This window comes from Ascaphus truei, chromosome 8 (assembly GCF_040206685.1).
Source record: "Ascaphus truei isolate aAscTru1 chromosome 8, aAscTru1.hap1, whole genome shotgun sequence".
Classification (NCBI taxonomy): Eukaryota; Metazoa; Chordata; class Amphibia; order Anura; family Ascaphidae; genus Ascaphus; species Ascaphus truei.
The window spans coordinates 4,616,244-4,633,361 of NC_134490.1; the positions used below are offsets into that span (position 1 = coordinate 4,616,244).

At 55.0% G+C, this 17,118-nt stretch overlaps 1 protein-coding gene across 4 annotated transcripts in view; it reads right to left on the reverse strand.

The window, feature by feature from the left end:
• The window catches only part of POLR3A (RNA polymerase III subunit A), a 63,811-nt gene that overhangs the window by 20,022 nt on the left and 26,671 nt on the right, over nucleotides 1-17,118 (reverse strand). For 2 of the 4 annotated variants that reach the window (XM_075610359.1, XM_075610362.1), the window contains exons 19-23: nucleotides 13,243-13,380; nucleotides 6,216-6,386; nucleotides 5,083-5,196; nucleotides 3,654-3,689; nucleotides 701-787 (exon numbers count right to left, since the gene is read on the reverse strand). In XM_075610359.1, coding sequence (XP_075466474.1) covers nucleotides 701-787; nucleotides 3,654-3,689; nucleotides 5,083-5,196; nucleotides 6,216-6,386; nucleotides 13,243-13,380 — 546 coding nt within the window. The remainder of the gene's footprint in view (nucleotides 1-700; nucleotides 788-3,653; nucleotides 3,690-5,082; nucleotides 5,197-6,215; nucleotides 6,387-13,242; nucleotides 13,381-17,118) is intronic. The other 2 variants (XM_075610361.1, XM_075610360.1) reach the window with 2 other exon arrangements.

Below are 17,118 nucleotides of genomic sequence, written 5' to 3' on the forward strand. Positions count from 1 at the left end.
AGAAGCGATGCTCGGGTCACTCTTACCAGAGCAGCGTTTCACACCCTCAGTTCCACAGGGAATGCTCATTATATGACCCAAGTGCTGAAGCAGCTCAGTCTGTCAACACTAGGACGTGAAAAAATACCCGAAGCGTACATACACAACTCAACATAGTGTTCTAACGCCTGTGCAGGAAGTATACATTCCTATGGTCTTTTGTGTATAATCATAATACAAAATCACTAACATCGAGTTAATCAGTTTTCCCAAAAAGGAAACCCCCCAGGTTATTACTGCTGCCCATTCTGAAGTACATACAATTATCAGTATTATTTTAAGTTAAACCTTTCTTGCTTTATTCATTGCAACATCTCTGGAAGAAGAGATCAGTGTATATCGAAAGCTCGCTCAAATAAAAGCATTTAGCTGGCCAAAGAACGGTATCTTCTATTCGAGAGAGAGGAGAGAGAGAGAGAAAAGAGAGAGAGGAGAGAGAGAGAAAAGAGAGAGAGAGGAGAGAGAGATTACATGTCGGCAACATGCTCCATAGCACAGAACTAGAGGTAAAGACAATGGGGAAAAACCCTACAGAATATTAAGATGGTGACACATTGTAATAGGATGAGGAGGATAATAGACTCCGGTCCCACGAGAACCAGGCCTCCGACGTATTCCAGCAGCAGTGGTTCAACACACCTCGTCCATCAAGGTTACCTACCTCAGTGGTGCCGTTGTCATTGATGCCATATTTATCGCGGGTCTTCTTAATGCGTTCAGACACTTCCTGCACAAACTTCTTTATCTCCTGGAAGACAAGCGGGCAAATGAGATGCCAGAGAAGGAACACACGGAGCTTCGTGCGTCTGCTCCCCCCTACGCGGGATCAAGGAAGAGGTTCTGACCCGGCTGTTTATTTATTCTACCTTCCTCTGGGATCAACAGGTTCTGCCTGTGTCCCACAGATCTCTGGACTCCCACATGCCGACCCCTGAGACTCAATAAAAGGTTTTTTGAGGACGGCAAAAAATTTACTTTCAAATCATTATTTTTTGCTAGATTTGGTTTCTTTAAAAAAAAATTAAATGATTCTTAAAAAAACCTGTAAAACATGTCAAATTGTTCTGTTCTGCAGCAGGGGCGGCCAACTCCAGTTCACAAGAGCTACAAACAGGTCGGGGTTTCAGGAAATCCCTGCTTCAGCACAGGTGGCTCAATATTCAACTGAAATCCTGACAGTAGCTCTTGTGGACTGGAGCTGGCCACCCCCTGGGCTACAGAAAGACGAGGTGACATCTGCACAAACGTTTGCTCAAGCTCACCATGCCAAGTTCTCAAACCACTGCAAGGAAAAGCAAACATGCAGCCACGCTCAGTGTGGAAAGCAGCATGCGGTGTACACTATATCCATACATGTTCTGGCTACATTGTGTTTAGTCTTCACAGAGATGGAGGCACCTCTGGGTGTCAGAGAGATGGAGGCACGCTCCGGGTGGCACAGAGAGATGGAGGCACGCTCCGGGTGGCACAGAGAGATGGAGGCACGCTCCGGGTGGCACAGAGAGATGGAGGCACGCTCCGGGTGGCACAGAGAGATGGAGGCACGCCCCGGGTGGCACAGAGAGATGGAGGCACGCCCCGGGTGGCACACAGAGATGGAGGCAAGCCCCAGGTGGCACAGAGAGATGGAGGCACGCTGCGGGTGGCACAGAGACATGGAGGCACGCTGCGGGTGGCACAGAGAGATGGAGGCACGCTCCGGGTGGCACAGAGAGATGGAGGCACGCTGCGGGTGGCACAGAGACATGGAGGCACGCTCCGGGTGGCAGAGACATGGAGGCACGCTGCGGGTGGCACAGAGACATGGAGGCACGCTCCGGGTGGCACAGAGACATGGAGGCACGCTCCGGGTGGCACAGAGAGATGGAGGCACGCTCCGGGTGGCACAGAGAGATGGAGGCACGCTCCGGGTGGCACAGAGATGGAGGCACGCTCCGGGTGGCACAGAGAGATGGAGTCACGCTGCGGGTGGCACAGAGACATGGAGGCACGCTCCGGGTGGCACAGAGACATGGAGGCACGCTCCGGGTGGCACAGAGAGATGGAGTCACGCTGCGGGTGGCACAGAGAGATGGAGGCACGCTCCGGGTGGCACAGAGAGATGGAGTCACGCTGCGGGTGGCACAGAGACATGGAGGCACGCTCCGGGTGGCACAGAGAGATGGAGGCACGCTCCGGGTGGCACAGAGAGATGGAGTCACGCTGCGGGTGGCACAGAGAGATGGAGGCACGCTCCGGGTGGCACAGAGAGATGGAGGCACGCTCTGGGTGGCACAGAGATGGAGGCACGCTCCGGGTGGCACAGAGAGATGGAGTCACGCTGCGGGTGGCACAGAGACATGGAGGCACGCTCCGGGTGGCACAGAGACATGGCGGCACACTCCGGGTGGCACAGAGACATGGAGGCACGCTCCGAGTGGCACAGAGAGATGGAGGCACGCTCCGGGTGGCACAGAGACATGGAGGCACGCTCCGGGTGGCACAGAGATGGAGGCATGCTGCGGGTGGCACAGAGACATGGAGGCATGCTGCGGGTGGCACAGAGACATGGAGGCATGCTCCGGGTGGCACAGAGAATGGTTAGTGCCTTGCGTACCAACGCAAGATCAGTTAACGGTAAACACACAGTGTTAGAGCCCATACGGTGCTAGAGAAGTCAAGCAAAAAGCGTCTCCTGTTTCGCCTGAAAATTAACATGCCGCAGTGTAAAGGAATACAAAGCATGACCTGCAGCCACATGGATGAACCTCAGATTCTTTTAAATCAAAGAAATGATCTGATAAAAGCGTATAAACATTATAGTGGCAGTTACTTCAGTTAAACGATACAGAAAGTGTGTATGTAACTATGTACTATGCATATATATTTCTTTTACACATGTTTAACAATATATATGTATGTATGTATGTATGTATGTATGTATGTGTGTATGTATGTATGTGTGTATATATTTATGACCGGAATGGAAAAATCCTGGGTGCCTAAAATGTCCCCCCTGGCGCCTGCGCTGTGCGCAGTGATGACTCACCTGATTGACAGGTGAAGTTACCGCTGCACAGTTTAGTGAGAGCAGGGGGAGCGGAGAGGAGGTGTGTGTGACTGCTGGGGGCGGAGGTAGTCAGAGGGGAGAGCGAAGATGCGAGTGTGTGTCAGTGTCACAGATACACACTAACACACACAGTGAAACAGAGCTGCCGACTGATCCCCTCCCCCCCTCTCCAATACCACGCTGGCTCCTAACTATTTATTGTCCCCCCCCCCAGAGAAACATCTGCCATGGAGAACACAACTGCTGCTGCTATTTGTGTCAATGAAAAAGGCAGCGTAAGCAGCCAGCATGCGAACTGAACAAGGCCAGGCTGCTAAGGGCCCTAAACTCAAAATATATCTTCTGGAACATGGGTTCCGAAAAGTGTATCGCCATGCTCGGTACCTTTATACTCTGCTGCATGTTAATTTTCACGGGGATAATGTTGTGCTGGAGAGATCCAAATACTCATTGTACCCCCCCACCCCTAGCGAGGAGTACATGCGCACATACTGTACATACGCACATACTGTACATGTACCGCGCGTTAGTGCAGCGGGTAAGGCTGTTAGACCCATGCTGTTACCTCGTAATACTGTCTGTACCCTGTGTCTGTGAGCGACTTGGAGCGTGGGAAGGAGTGTGAAAGAGAGGAGAGAATTCAAAAGAAGAGAGAGTGTCAAGTCTCAGAATAGGTGATCAATAAATAATCCCGGCTAATTTATGCATATTAACGGCTCTAATCATTCTTAACCCTTTTGCAGCTAGAGGGGCCTGCAATGCATTGCAAAGCAACATAAACATGATATCTTCATCTCTGGAAACAAAGGGGTTAATTGGCATTATAATTACTTTATAAAATCTGTTTATCCACAGCCTACAACTCAATACGTTGCTTTACAACGTTGCATTTATTCGGGATGTCCCTTTGCGCCGGCGGCAGAGAGATGGGAGGGTCACAGCACGTTTTAAGGAGCAGCTTGTTTTTCAGTTTGCAGCATCATACATTACCAGCTCGCACACACAATCGGTGACGCCCGATTTCTATACAGAGCGGAGGACATCCGTCTTGGTCGGAGGACACATGTGGCTTTTATTTGTGCACGTTGCACGGGCTCTGGCTGCTTGGATTTCAGGTCAGGTAGAAGAGGCCCATAAAACAAACTCCTTGCCGCCTCCCTGACAGGCAGCGATGGATCATAGGTCGGCAGCAGCCTGACTCACGTCGTTCCCCCCCCCCCCGCCGCCTGACTCACGTCCCCCCCCCCCCCCCCGCCTGACTCACGTTCCCCCCCCCCCCGCCTGACTCACGTTCCCCCCCCCCTCCCCCGGCTGTGACCATTGTACCAGCGGCTCAAGGTGACATTTTACAGCGCTCGCAAGTTGAGAACCAGACGCTGTGTCTGTGCCCTTCTCCCCCCCCAACCCCCCATGTTACTTGTTGTCAATCTGATGAGTGGTATCCAAGCCGTGTGGGCTTCCGGCAAAGGGGCCCCTCTGTAGGCCTGTTACCGTGCTAGGCGTTGGGTTACCAGCCGGATATAACACCATGAGGGAACATAGGAAGAGACCACACTCCGAGTGGCTATACCAGGAGAGGCCAGCTCCAGTCCTCAAGGCACAATCAACAGGTCAGGTTTTAAAGGATATCCCTGCACCAGCACAGGTGGCTCAATCAGTCCCTGACTGAGCCACTTGTGCTGAAGCAGGGATATCCTTAAAACCAGACCTGTTAATGGTCCCCGAGGACTGGAGCTGGCCGCCCCTGGGCTATACGATCAGGCTGACTGGGAGGCTGTGGCCCAGATTTACTAAGCTGTACTTATGCCCCCTTACAGTTCACTGAAGTGAATGAGTTATAAAGTACTGGGAGGTGTTTCATGGAATAGCACCACTTAATGAATATGTCAATATAAGGGGGGGGGGGGGGGGGGGGGAGGAAGCTGCCTGCTTAGGGTGAGCACTCGCACTGCTGCTTACAGGACGTTGGTGGGCAGCGCAGGTAGGCTGGTTACCTGCAGATACGTATCCTGGCAGCAGAGGAACTCCGATCTCTTCATGATGGACTCGGTGGTTAGAACAAGCTCATTCTTACTGAGGGCTGGTTCTTTCGGGCAGGGATAGACAGCCTAGTCAATGAGCATGGATAGGGAGAATAGGGAGACAGAGAAAGATGGGGGGGTGGGGGGAGAGAAATAGGGGGTAGAGAGGAGAAATAGGGGGTGGGGAGGAGAGGGAGAGAAAGAGGGCAGGGAGGAGGGAGAGAAAAGAGTGAGGAGAGTGAGGAGAGAGGGGGGAAGGAGGAGAGAAAGGGGGGAGGAGAGAGAGGGGGAGAGAGAGGGGGGAAGGAGGAGAGGGGGGAAGGAGCAGGGGGAGAGGAGAGAGAGAGAGGGGGGAGGATAGAGAAAAAGGGGGGGAGAGAGTGAGAAAGAGAGAGAGGGTGAGAAAGAGAGAGTGGGTGAGAAAGAGAGAGAGGGTGAGAAAGAGAGAGAGAGGGAGAAAGAGAGAGAGAGGGAGAAAGAGAGAAATAGGGGAGAGGGAGGAGAGCAAAATAGGGGGGAGAGAAAGAGGGCAGGGAGGAGAGAGGAGAGAGAGAAAAGAGTGGGGGTAGGGAGGATAGAGGGGGGAGAGGAGAGAGAGAAAGAGGGGGAGAGGAGAAAGAGAAAGAGGGGGAGAGGAGAGAGAGAAAGAGGGGGAGAGGAGAGAGAGAAAGAGGGGCAGAGAAGAGACAGAGAGGGGCAGAGAAGAGAGAGAGAAAGAGGGGGGGAGGAGAGAGGAGGAGAGAGAAGGAGAAAGAGAGAGAGGAGAGAGAAGGAGAAAGAGAGAGAGAGAGGGAGAAAGAGAGGGAGAAAGAGAGAGAGAAGGAGAAAGAGAGAGAGAGAGGGAGAAAGAGAAAAAGATGCTGCTAAAAATATAGTGGTATTAATAAAAAATACTATACAAAATATATATATAGTTGTATTATACTACAGATATAAGGAGAGTTTGGCTTAAACTTATAATTATACTAAAATTATAGAATCAAATGTTTAACTTTAACATAAATCCTTTCTTGTTTGTAAAATAAAGTGGAAGATTACTAGACCAGTAGCGGTACCTTGTAGCCTTTAAAATACGCGACAGAATGAGCTCCGCACACGTCACTCACCCGAACATTGTCCAGGACACGCTTGAACTCCAGGGGCTCGTCCTTCCCTTCCATGGCCGCAGGGTCCAGCCCATCGCCCCCGTAGATGAACTGGATGATGTCCCCCGTGGAGCTCCGGACAGTCAGGTCATACTGAGAGCATAGGTCCTCAAGGGACTTAACCAGACGCCTCTGCGGACAGCAGATAATAACGCATTCACCAACAGCAAGCTGCACAGTACGGTGCATCATAATGCACTGCCGGGGCGGCATCTCCGGCTCTCTCAGAAATACACCCGGCGGGCTGCAGATAATAACGCATTCACCAACCGCAAGCTGCACAGTACGGTGCATCATAATGCACTGCCGGTGCGGCATCTCCGGCTCTCTCAGAAATACACCCGGCGGGCTGCAGATAATAACGCATTCACCAACAGCAAGCTGCATAGTACGGTGCATCATAATGCACTGCCGGGGCGGCATCTCCGGCTCTCTCAGAAATACACCCGGCGGGCTGCAGATAATAACGCATTCACCAACAGCAAGCTGCACAGTACGGTGCATCATAATGCACTGCCGGGGCGGCAACTCCGGCTCTCTCAGAAATACACCCGGCGGGCTGCAGATAATAACGCATTCACCAACAGCAAGCTGCACAGTACGGTGCATCATAATGCACTGCCGGGGCGGCATCTCCGGCTCTCTCAGAAATACACCCGGCGGGCTGCAGATAATAACGCATTCACCAACCGCAAGCTGCACAGTACGGTGCATCATAATGCACTGCCGGGGCGGCATCTCCGCCTCTCTCAGAAATACACCCGGCGGGCTGCAGATAATAACGCATTCACCAACAGCAACCTGCACAGTACGGTGCATCATAATGCACTGCCGGGGCGGCAACTCCGGCTCTCTCAGAAATACACCCGGCGGGCACCGGCTGTTATTATGGACACATTGCATCGCATGCTGTGACACCTTCTAAAGGGGCAATGCCGCCCTCCCAGGACCAGTGTACTAATGGCATCACGGGAGAACGGAGCGATCGGCAACTTGGCCAATTACTCATCATTGTGTGGATTGGTATTAAAGGGAAAGAAAATTAAATAAAGAATTAAAAAAAAACGGGAGCTTGGACGGCTGCTTTAAGGGGATACAGGATACAAGAGGAAGAAACAGGCGGAGAACAACTCCCAATAACAGAGCTCAGTAAAGCATGTGAGCAGGCACTGATGGGTTAATACACATCTGCAAAAGTGTAGTCAATCCAGTTTAAATTCATCCACAATAATCTTGATCCTATTGTGCTCAGATATACAGGGGTAGACCAAGCATTGGAATGGGGACGTCTCAGGGAGAACACCAACAGGATCAACCAAAAAACAAAACAGCTTGCAGTGACACTACCCGAGAGCTGGATCAGAACTGGTGAGTGAGCGAGTAAAAATATTGAAGTGTACTCATTGAAGTATACTCCTGGAGAGGCAGCTGAAATGTAGACAGCAAGTAGAGGTTTCTTCCGTCGGGGAGAAGCATGTCGTGCGCTGCATACACTGTGATGCCAAGGAGAGACTGATGTCGCTGGGTCACTAAAATATCATCTTTATTGAGGTCTTCAAACCATGTTACATCGCCACAAGTAGCTCGAGGAGGACGCTCTGACGCATTTCGTGCGAGGAGGCAACATGTCAGAGCGTCCTCCTCGAGCTACTTGTGGCGATGTAACATGACCCAGCGACATCAGTCTCTCCTTGGCATCACAGTGTAAGTAGGGCACGGCATGCTTCTCCCCGACGGAAGAAGGCTCAAGATACAAGAGGATCCAAGACTTCAGTGTGACACCCACCTAAGGCCTGGGACATAGTCATGTTGTCCGTGCGGAGGCGCGCTGAGGCTCAGGGAAAGCGGTGCTTTCCCTGGCCTTACACAGCGCGCCGTCCGTGGGCGTGTCGGGGGCGGGCCAGTGACGTCACGGAGCTGGTTCGCCCTCATTGGGCGAACCGCTCACGTGACCGGCCCTGCGCTCCGCCGAGCGCCAAATCTGAAAACTTTTGTGAGACACGCTTCCGCAAGCGTGCGCGAGCCCCTGCTAAATCCGCTCTCATTGCGGCTGCAGGGGCTCAGTGCCGAGTGTGAGCGCGGCTCAGCACGGCTCAGCCTTGCTCACACTACTATGTCCAAGGCCCAAGAGGAAACCCATGCTCACTAACATTGATCAAATGGAAAAGAGGCCAGTCCTGTACACACACACACACACACACACACACACCACACACCACACACACGTTAAAGAAAAACTTACAAATACAATGAGACTACAAAGAAGACACAGGTGACCTGGCCCTGCCCCCCGCCTCCTCACCTGCATGTATCCCCCGCCTCCTCACCTGCATGTATCCCCCGCCTCCTCACCTGCATGTATCCCGTGCCTCCTCACCTGCATGTATCCCGTGCCTCCTCACCTGCATGTATCCCCCGCCTCCTCACCTGCATGTATCCCGTGCCTCCTCACCTGCATGTATCCCCCCGCCTCCTCACCTGCATGTATCCCGTGCCTCCTCACCTGCATGTATCCCCGTGCCTCCTCACCTGCATGTATCCCGTGCCTCCTCACCTGCATGTATCCCCGTGCCTCCTCACCTGCATGTATCCCGTGCCTCCTCACCTGCATGTATCCCGTGCCTCCTCACCTGCATGTATCCCCCGCCTCCTCACCTGCATGTATCCCGTGCCTCCTCACCTGCATGTATCCCCGTGCCTCCTCACCTGCATGTATCCCCGTGCCTCCTCACCTGCATGTATCCCCGTGCCTCCTCACCTGCATGTATCCCCCCGCCTCCTCACCTGCATGTATCCCCGTGCCTCCTCACCTGCATGTATCCCCCCGCCTCCTCACCTGCATGTATCCCCCGCCTCCTCACCTGCATGTATCCCCCCGTGCCTCCTCACCTGCATGTATCCCGTGCCTCCTCACCTGCATGTATCCCCCGCCTCCTCACCTGCATGTATCCCCGTGCCTCCTCACCTGCATGTATCCCGTGCCTCCTCACCTGCATGTATCCCGTGCCTCCTCACCTGCATGTATCCCCCGCCTCCTCACCTGCATGTATCCCGTGCCTCCTCACCTGCATGTATCCCGTGCCTCCTCACCTGCATGTATCCCCCGCCTCCTCACCTGCATGTATCCCGTGCCTCCTCACCTGCATGTATCCCGTGCCTCCTCACCTGCATGTATCCCGTGCCTCCTCACCTGCATGTATCCCCCGCCTCCTCACCTGCATGTATCCCGTGCCTCCTCACCTGCATGTATCCCCGTGCCTCCTTACCTGCATGTATCCCCGTGCCTCCTCACCTGCATGTATCCCCGTGCCTCCTCACCTGCATGTATCCCCCCGCCTCCTCACCTGCATGTATCCCCCGCCTCCTCACCTGCATGTATCCCCCGCTTCCTCACCTGCATGTATCCCGTGCCTCCTCACCTGCATGTATCCCCCGCTTCCTCACCTGCATGTATCCCCCCGCTTCCTCACATGCATGTATCCCGTGCCTCCTCACCTGCATGTATCCCGTGCCTCCTCACCTGCATGTATCCCCCGCCTCCTCACCTGCATGTATCCCCCGCTTCCTCACCTGCATGTATCCCCCCGCTTCCTCACCTGCATGTATCCCGTGCCTCCTCACCTGCATGTATCCCGTGCCTCCTCACCTGCATGTATCCCGTGCCTCCTCACCTGCATGTATCCCGTGCCTCCTCACCTGCATGTATCCCGTGCCTCCTCACCTGCATGTATCCCGTGCCTCCTCACCTGCATGTATCCCGTGCCTCCTCACCTGCATGTATCCCCGTGCCTCCTCACCTGCATGTATCCCGTGCCTCCTCACCTGCATGTATCCCCGCCTCCTCACCTGCATGTATCCCCGTGCCTCCTCACCTGCATGTATCCCGTGCCTCCTCACCTGCATGTATCCCGTGCCTCCTCACCTGCATGTATCCCCCGCCTCCTCACCTGCATGTATCCCGTGCCTCCTCACCTGCATGTATCCCCCCGCTTCCTCACCTGCATGTATCCCGTGCCTCCTCACCTGCATGTATCCCGTGCCTCCTCACCTGCATGTATCCCCCGCCTCCTCACCTGCATGTATCCCGTGCCTCCTCACCTGCATGTATCCCGTGCCTCCTCACCTGCATGTATCCCCCGCCTCCTCACCTGCATGTATCCCGTGCCTCCTCACCTGCATGTATCCCGTGCCTCCTCACCTGCATGTATCCCGTGCCTCCTCACCTGCATGTATCCCGTGCCTCCTCACCTGCATGTATCCCGTGCCTCCTCACCTGCATGTATCCCGTGCCTCCTCACCTGCATGTATCCCCCGCCTCCTCACCTGCATGTATCCCGTGCCTCCTCACCTGCATGTATCCCCGTGCCTCCTTACCTGCATGTATCCCCGTGCCTCCTCACCTGCATGTATCCCCGTGCCTCCTCACCTGCATGTATCCCCTCGCCTCCTCACCTGCATGTATCCCCCGCCTCCTCACCTGCATGTATCCCCCGCTTCCTCACCTGCATGTATCCCGTGCCTCCTCACCTGCATGTATCCCCCGCTTCCTCACCTGCATGTATCCCCCCGCTTCCTCACCTGCATGTATCCCGTGCCTCCTCACCTGCATGTATCCCGTGCCTCCTCACCTGCATGTATCCCCCGCCTCCTCACCTGCATGTATCCCCCGCTTCCTCACCTGCATGTATCCCCCCGCTTCCTCACCTGCATGTATCCCGTGCCTCCTCACCTGCATGTATCCCGTGCCTCCTCACCTGCATGTATCCCGTGCCTCCTCACCTGCATGTATCCCGTGCCTCCTCACCTGCATGTATCCCGTGCCTCCTCACCTGCATGTATCCCGTGCCTCCTCACCTGCATGTATCCCGTGCCTCCTCACCTGCATGTATCCCGTGCCTCCTCACCTGCATGTATCCCCGTGCCTCCTCACCTGCATGTATCCCCGCCTCCTCACCTGCATGTATCCCGTGCCTCCTCACCTGCATGTATCCCCGCCTCCTCACCTGCATGTATCCCCGTGCCTCCTCACCTGCATGTATCCCGTGCCTCCTCACCTGCATGTATCCCGTGCCTCCTCACCTGCATGTATCCCCCGCCTCCTCACCTGCATGTATCCCGTGCCTCCTCACCTGCATGTATCCCCCCGCTTCCTCACCTGCATGTATCCCGTGCCTCCTCACCTGCATGTATCCCGTGCCTCCTCACCTGCATGTATCCCCCGCCTCCTCACCTGCATGTATCCCGTGCCTCCTCACCTGCATGTATCCCGTGCCTCCTCACCTGCATGTATCCCGTGCCTCCTCACCTGCATGTATCCCCCGCCTCCTCACCTGCATGTATCCCGTGCTTCCTCACCTGCATGTATCCCGTGCCTCCTCACCTGCATGTATCCCGTGCCTCCTCACCTGCATGTATCCCCCGCCTCCTCACCTGCATGTATCCCGTGCCTCCTCACCTGCATGTATCCCGTGCCTCCTCACCTGCATGTATCCCCCGCCTCCTCACCTGCATGTATCCCCCGCCTCCTCACCTGCATGTATCCCCCGCCTCCTCACCTGCATGTATCCCCCGCCTCCTCACCTGCATGTATCCCGTGCCTCCTCACCTGCATGTATCCCGTGCCTCCTCACCTGCATGTATCCCGTGCCTCCTCACCTGCATGTATCCCCCGCCTCCTCACCTGCATGTATCCCGTGCTTCCTCACCTGCATGTATCCCGTGCCTCCTCACCTGCATGTATCCCGTGCCTCCTCACCTGCATGTATCCCGTGCCTCCTCACCTGCATGTATCCCCGTGCCTCCTCACCTGCATGTATCCCGTGCCTCCTCACCTGCATGTATCCCCCGCTTCCTCACCTGCATGTATCCCGTGCCTCCTCACCTGCATGTATCCCGTGCCTCCTCACCTGCATGTATCCCGTGCCTCCTCACCTGCATGTATCCCGTGCCTCCTCACCTGCATGTATCCCCCGCCTCCTCACCTGCATGTATCCCGTGCCTCCTTACCTGCATGTATCCCGTGCCTCCTCACCTGCATGTATCCCCCGCCTCCTCACCTGCATGTATCCCCCCACCTCCTCACCTGCATGTATCCCCCGCCTCCTCACCTGCATGTATCCCCGTGCCTCCTCACATGCATGTATCCCGTGCCTCCTTACCTGCATGTATCCCCGTGCCTCCTCACCTGCATGTATCCCGTGCCTCCTCACCTGCATGTATCCCGTGCCTCCTCACCTGCATGTATCCCGTGCCTCCTCACCTGCATGTATCCCCCGCCTCCTCACCTGCATGTATCCCGTGCTTCCTCACCTGCATGTATCCCGTGCCTCCTCACCTGCATGTATCCCGTGCCTCCTCACCTGCATGTATCCCGTGCCTCCTCACCTGCATGTATCCCCGTGCCTCCTCACCTGCATGTATCCCGTGCCTCCTCACCTGCATGTATCCCCCGCTTCCTCACCTGCATGTATCCCGTGCCTCCTCACCTGCATGTATCCCGTGCCTCCTCACCTGCATGTATCCCGTGCCTCCTCACCTGCATGTATCCCCCGCCTCCTCACCTGCATGTATCCCGTGCTTCCTCACCTGCATGTATCCCGTGCCTCCTCACCTGCATGTATCCCGTGCCTCCTCACCTGCATGTATCCCGTGCCTCCTCACCTGCATGTATCCCGTGCCTCCTCACCTGCATGTATCCCGTGCCTCCTCACCTGCATGTATCCCCCGCCTCCTCACCTGCATGTATCCCGTGCCTCCTTACCTGCATGTATCCCGTGCCTCCTCACCTGCATGTATCCCCCGCCTCCTCACCTGCATGTATCCCCCCACCTCCTCACCTGCATGTATCCCCCGCCTCCTCACCTGCATGTATCCCCGTGCCTCCTCACATGCATGTATCCCGTGCCTCCTTACCTGCATGTATCCCCGTGCCTCCTCACCTGCATGTATCCCCCGCCTCCTCACCTGCATGTATCCCCCGCCTCCTCACCTGCATGTATCCCGTCTCTGCTGTTTTCACAGCCGTGTCCACCAGGCCCTCCCGCCCGGCCATGGTGTGGAAGAAGAATTCGGTGGGGGTCAGCCCCGAATAGAAGCTGTTGGCCACGAACCCCTTGGCGGCTGGGAGCTAGAAACAGGAAGGTGGAGGAGGCAAGAGTGAAAACCTGCGCTGTTACCCATTACTGGCGTCAGCTCCTGGGCAAGTCACTGTATCTCCCTGAGCCTCGGGCGCCAACAAATACATTGTGAGCTCTACGGGGCAGGGATGGGTGCCTGCAAAAATTCTATGTACAGCGCAGCGTACACTGTAAGTGCTACACAAGAAATATCAATGAATCAATTATTAATTACTGTCACAATAACTATAATGACTAACAATGTATCAAGTGCGTTCAATAGCAAAGCGATGGCGACTGGCTAAGGGCAGAACATTATTATTATTTATGTTTATTTTTAAACAAATAAGGGTGGGGGGGAAGGTAGGGGGGGGGGGGGGGTTCATCGCCGGGTTGGTTCTTTCATCCATGTAGTAACGCAGGAGGGAGAGGGAGGAGGGGGTATGATACCTTTTATTTGACCAACGAGTAGTTGATATGTTACAGGCTTTCCCACCTCTCAGGCAGAGACACACCCGATGCAGGACCCTGAGAGGTGGGAAGATTGATATGTTACAGGCTTTCCCACCTCTCAGGCAGAGACACACCCGATGCAGGACCCTGAGAGGTGGGAAGATTGACATGTTACAGGCTTTCCCACCTCTCAGGCAGAGACACACCCGATGCAGGACCCTGAGAGGTGGGAAGATTGATATGTTACAGGCTTTCCCACCTCTCAGGCAGAGACACACCCGATGCAGGACCCTGAGAGGTGGGAAGATTGACATGTTACACGCTTTCCCACCTCTCAGGCAGAGACACACCCGATGCAGGACCCTGAGAGGTGGGAAGATTGATATGTTACAGGCTTTCCCACCTCTCAGGCAGAGACACACCCGATGCAGGACCCTGAGAGGTGGGAAGATTGATATGTTACAGGCTTTCCCACCGCTCAGGCAGAGACACACCCGATGCAGGACCCTGAGAGGTGGGAAGATTGATATGTTACAGGCTTTCCCACCTCTCAGGCAGAGACACACCCGATGCAGGAACCTGAGAGGTGGGAAGATTGATATGTTACAGGCTTTCCCACCTCTCAGGCAGAGACACACCCGATGCAGGACCCTGAGAGGTGGGAAGATTGACATGTTACACGCTTTCCCACCTCTCAGGCAGAGACACACCCGATGCAGGACCCTGAGAGGTGGGAAGATTGATATGTTACAGGCTTTCCCACCTCTCAGGCAGAGACACACCCGATGCAGGACCCTGAGAGGTGGGAAGATTGACATGTTACACGCTTTCCCACCTCTCAGGCAGAGACACACCCGATGCAGGACCCTGAGAGGTGGGAAGATTGATATGTTACAGGCTTTCCCACCGCTCAGGCAGAGACACACCCGATGCAGGACCCTGAGAGGTGGGAAGATTGATATGTTACAGGCTTTCCCACCGCTCAGGCAGAGACACACCCGATGCAGGACCCTGAGAGGTGGGAAGATTGATATGTTACAGGCTTTCCCACCTCTCAGGCAGAGACACACCCGATGCAGGACCCTGAGAGGTGGGAAGATTGATATGTTACAGGCTTTCCCACCTCTCAGGCAGAGACACACCCGATGCAGGACCCTGAGAGGTGGAAAGATTGACATGTTACAGGCTTTCCCACCGCTCAGGCAGAGACACACCCGATGCAGGACCCTGAGAGGTGGGAAGATTGATATGTTACAGGCTTTCCCACCGCTCAGGCAGAGACACACCCGATGCAGGACCCTGAGAGGTGGGAAGATTGACATGTTACAGCCTTTCCCACCTCTCAGGCAGAGACACACCCGATGCAGGAACCTGAGAGGTGGGAAGATTGATATGTTACAGGCTTCCCCACCTCTCAGGCAGAGACACACCCGATGCAGGACCCTGAGAGGTGGGAAGATTGATATGTTACAGGCTTTCCCACCTCTCAGGCAGAGACACGCCTGATGCAGGACCCTGAGAGGTGGGAAGATTGACATGTTACAGGCTTTCCCACCTCTCGGGCAGAGACACACCCGATGCAGGACACTGAGAGGTGGGAAGATTGACATGTTACAGGCTTTCCCACCTCACAGGCAGAGACACACCCGATGCAGGACCCTGAGAGGTGGGAAGAATGACATGTTACAGGCTTTCCCACCTCTCAGGCAGAGACACACCCGATGCAGGACCCTGAGAGGTGGGAAGATTGACATGTTACAGGCTTTCCCACCTCTCAGGCAGAGACACACCCGATGCAGGACCCTGAGAGGTGGGAAGATTGACATGTTACATGCTTCCCCACCTCTCAGGCAGAGACACACCCGATGCAGGACCCTGAGAGTTGGGAAGATTGATATGTTACAGGCTTTCCCACCTCTCGGGCAGAGACACACCCGATGCAGGACCCTGAGAGGTGGGAAGATTGACATGTTACAGGCTTTCCCACCGCTCAGGCAGAGACACACCCGATGCAGGACCCTGAGAGGTGGGAAGATTGACATGTTACAGGCTTTCCCACCGCTCAGGCAGAGACACACCCGATGCAGGACCCTGAGAGGTGGGAAGATTGACATGTTACAGGCTTTCCCACCGCTCAGGCAGAGACACACCCGATGCAGGACCCTGAGAGGTGGGAAGATTGATATGTTACAGGCTTTCCCACCGCTCAGGCAGAGACACACCCGATGCAGGACCCTGAGAGGTGGGAAGATTGATATGTTACAGGCTTTCCCACCTCTCAGGCAGAGACACACCCGATGCAGGACCCTGAGAGGTGGGAAGATTGATATGTTACAGGCTTTCCCACCTCTCAGGCAGAGACACACCCGATGCAGGACACTGAGAGGTGGGAAGATTGATATGTTACATTCTTTCCCACCTCTCAGGCAGAGACACACCCGATGCAGGACACTGAGAGGTGGGAAGATTGATATGTTACAGGCTTTCCCACCACTCAGGCAGAGACACACCCGATGCAGGACCCTGAGAGGTGGGAAGATTGATATGTTACAGGCTTTCCCACCTCTCGGGCAGAGACACAGCCGATGCAGGACCCTGAGAGGTGGGAAGATTGACATGTTACAGGCTTTCCCACCTCTCAGGCAGAGACACACCCGATGCAGGACCCTGAGAGGTGGGAAGATTGATATGTTACAGGCTTTCCCACCTCTCAGGCAGAGACACACCCGATGCAGGACCCTGAGAGGTGGGAAGATTGATATGTTACAGGCTTTCCCACCTCTCAGGCAGAGACACACCCGATGCAGGACCCTGAGAGGTGGGAAGATTGACATGTTACAGGCTTTCCCACCTCTCAGGCAGAGACACACCCGATGCAGGACCCTGAGAGGTGGGAAGATTGACATGTTACAGGCTTTCCCACCTCTCAGGCTGAGACACACCCGATGCAGGACCCTGAGAGGTGGGAAGATTGATATGTTACACGCTTTCCCACCGCTCAGGCAGAGACACACCCGATGCAGGACCCTGAGAGGTGGGAAGATTGATATGTTACAGGCTTTCCCACCGCTCAGGCAGAGACACACCCGATGCAGGACCCTGAGAGGTGGGAAGATTGATATGTTACAGGCTTTCCCACCGCTCAGGCAGAGACACACCCGATGCAGGACCCTGAGAGGTGGGAAGATTGACATGTTACAGGCTTTCCCACCTCTCAGGCAGAGACACACCCGATGCAGGACCCTGAGAGGTGGGAAGATTGATATGTTACAGGCTTTCCCACCGCTCAGGCAGAG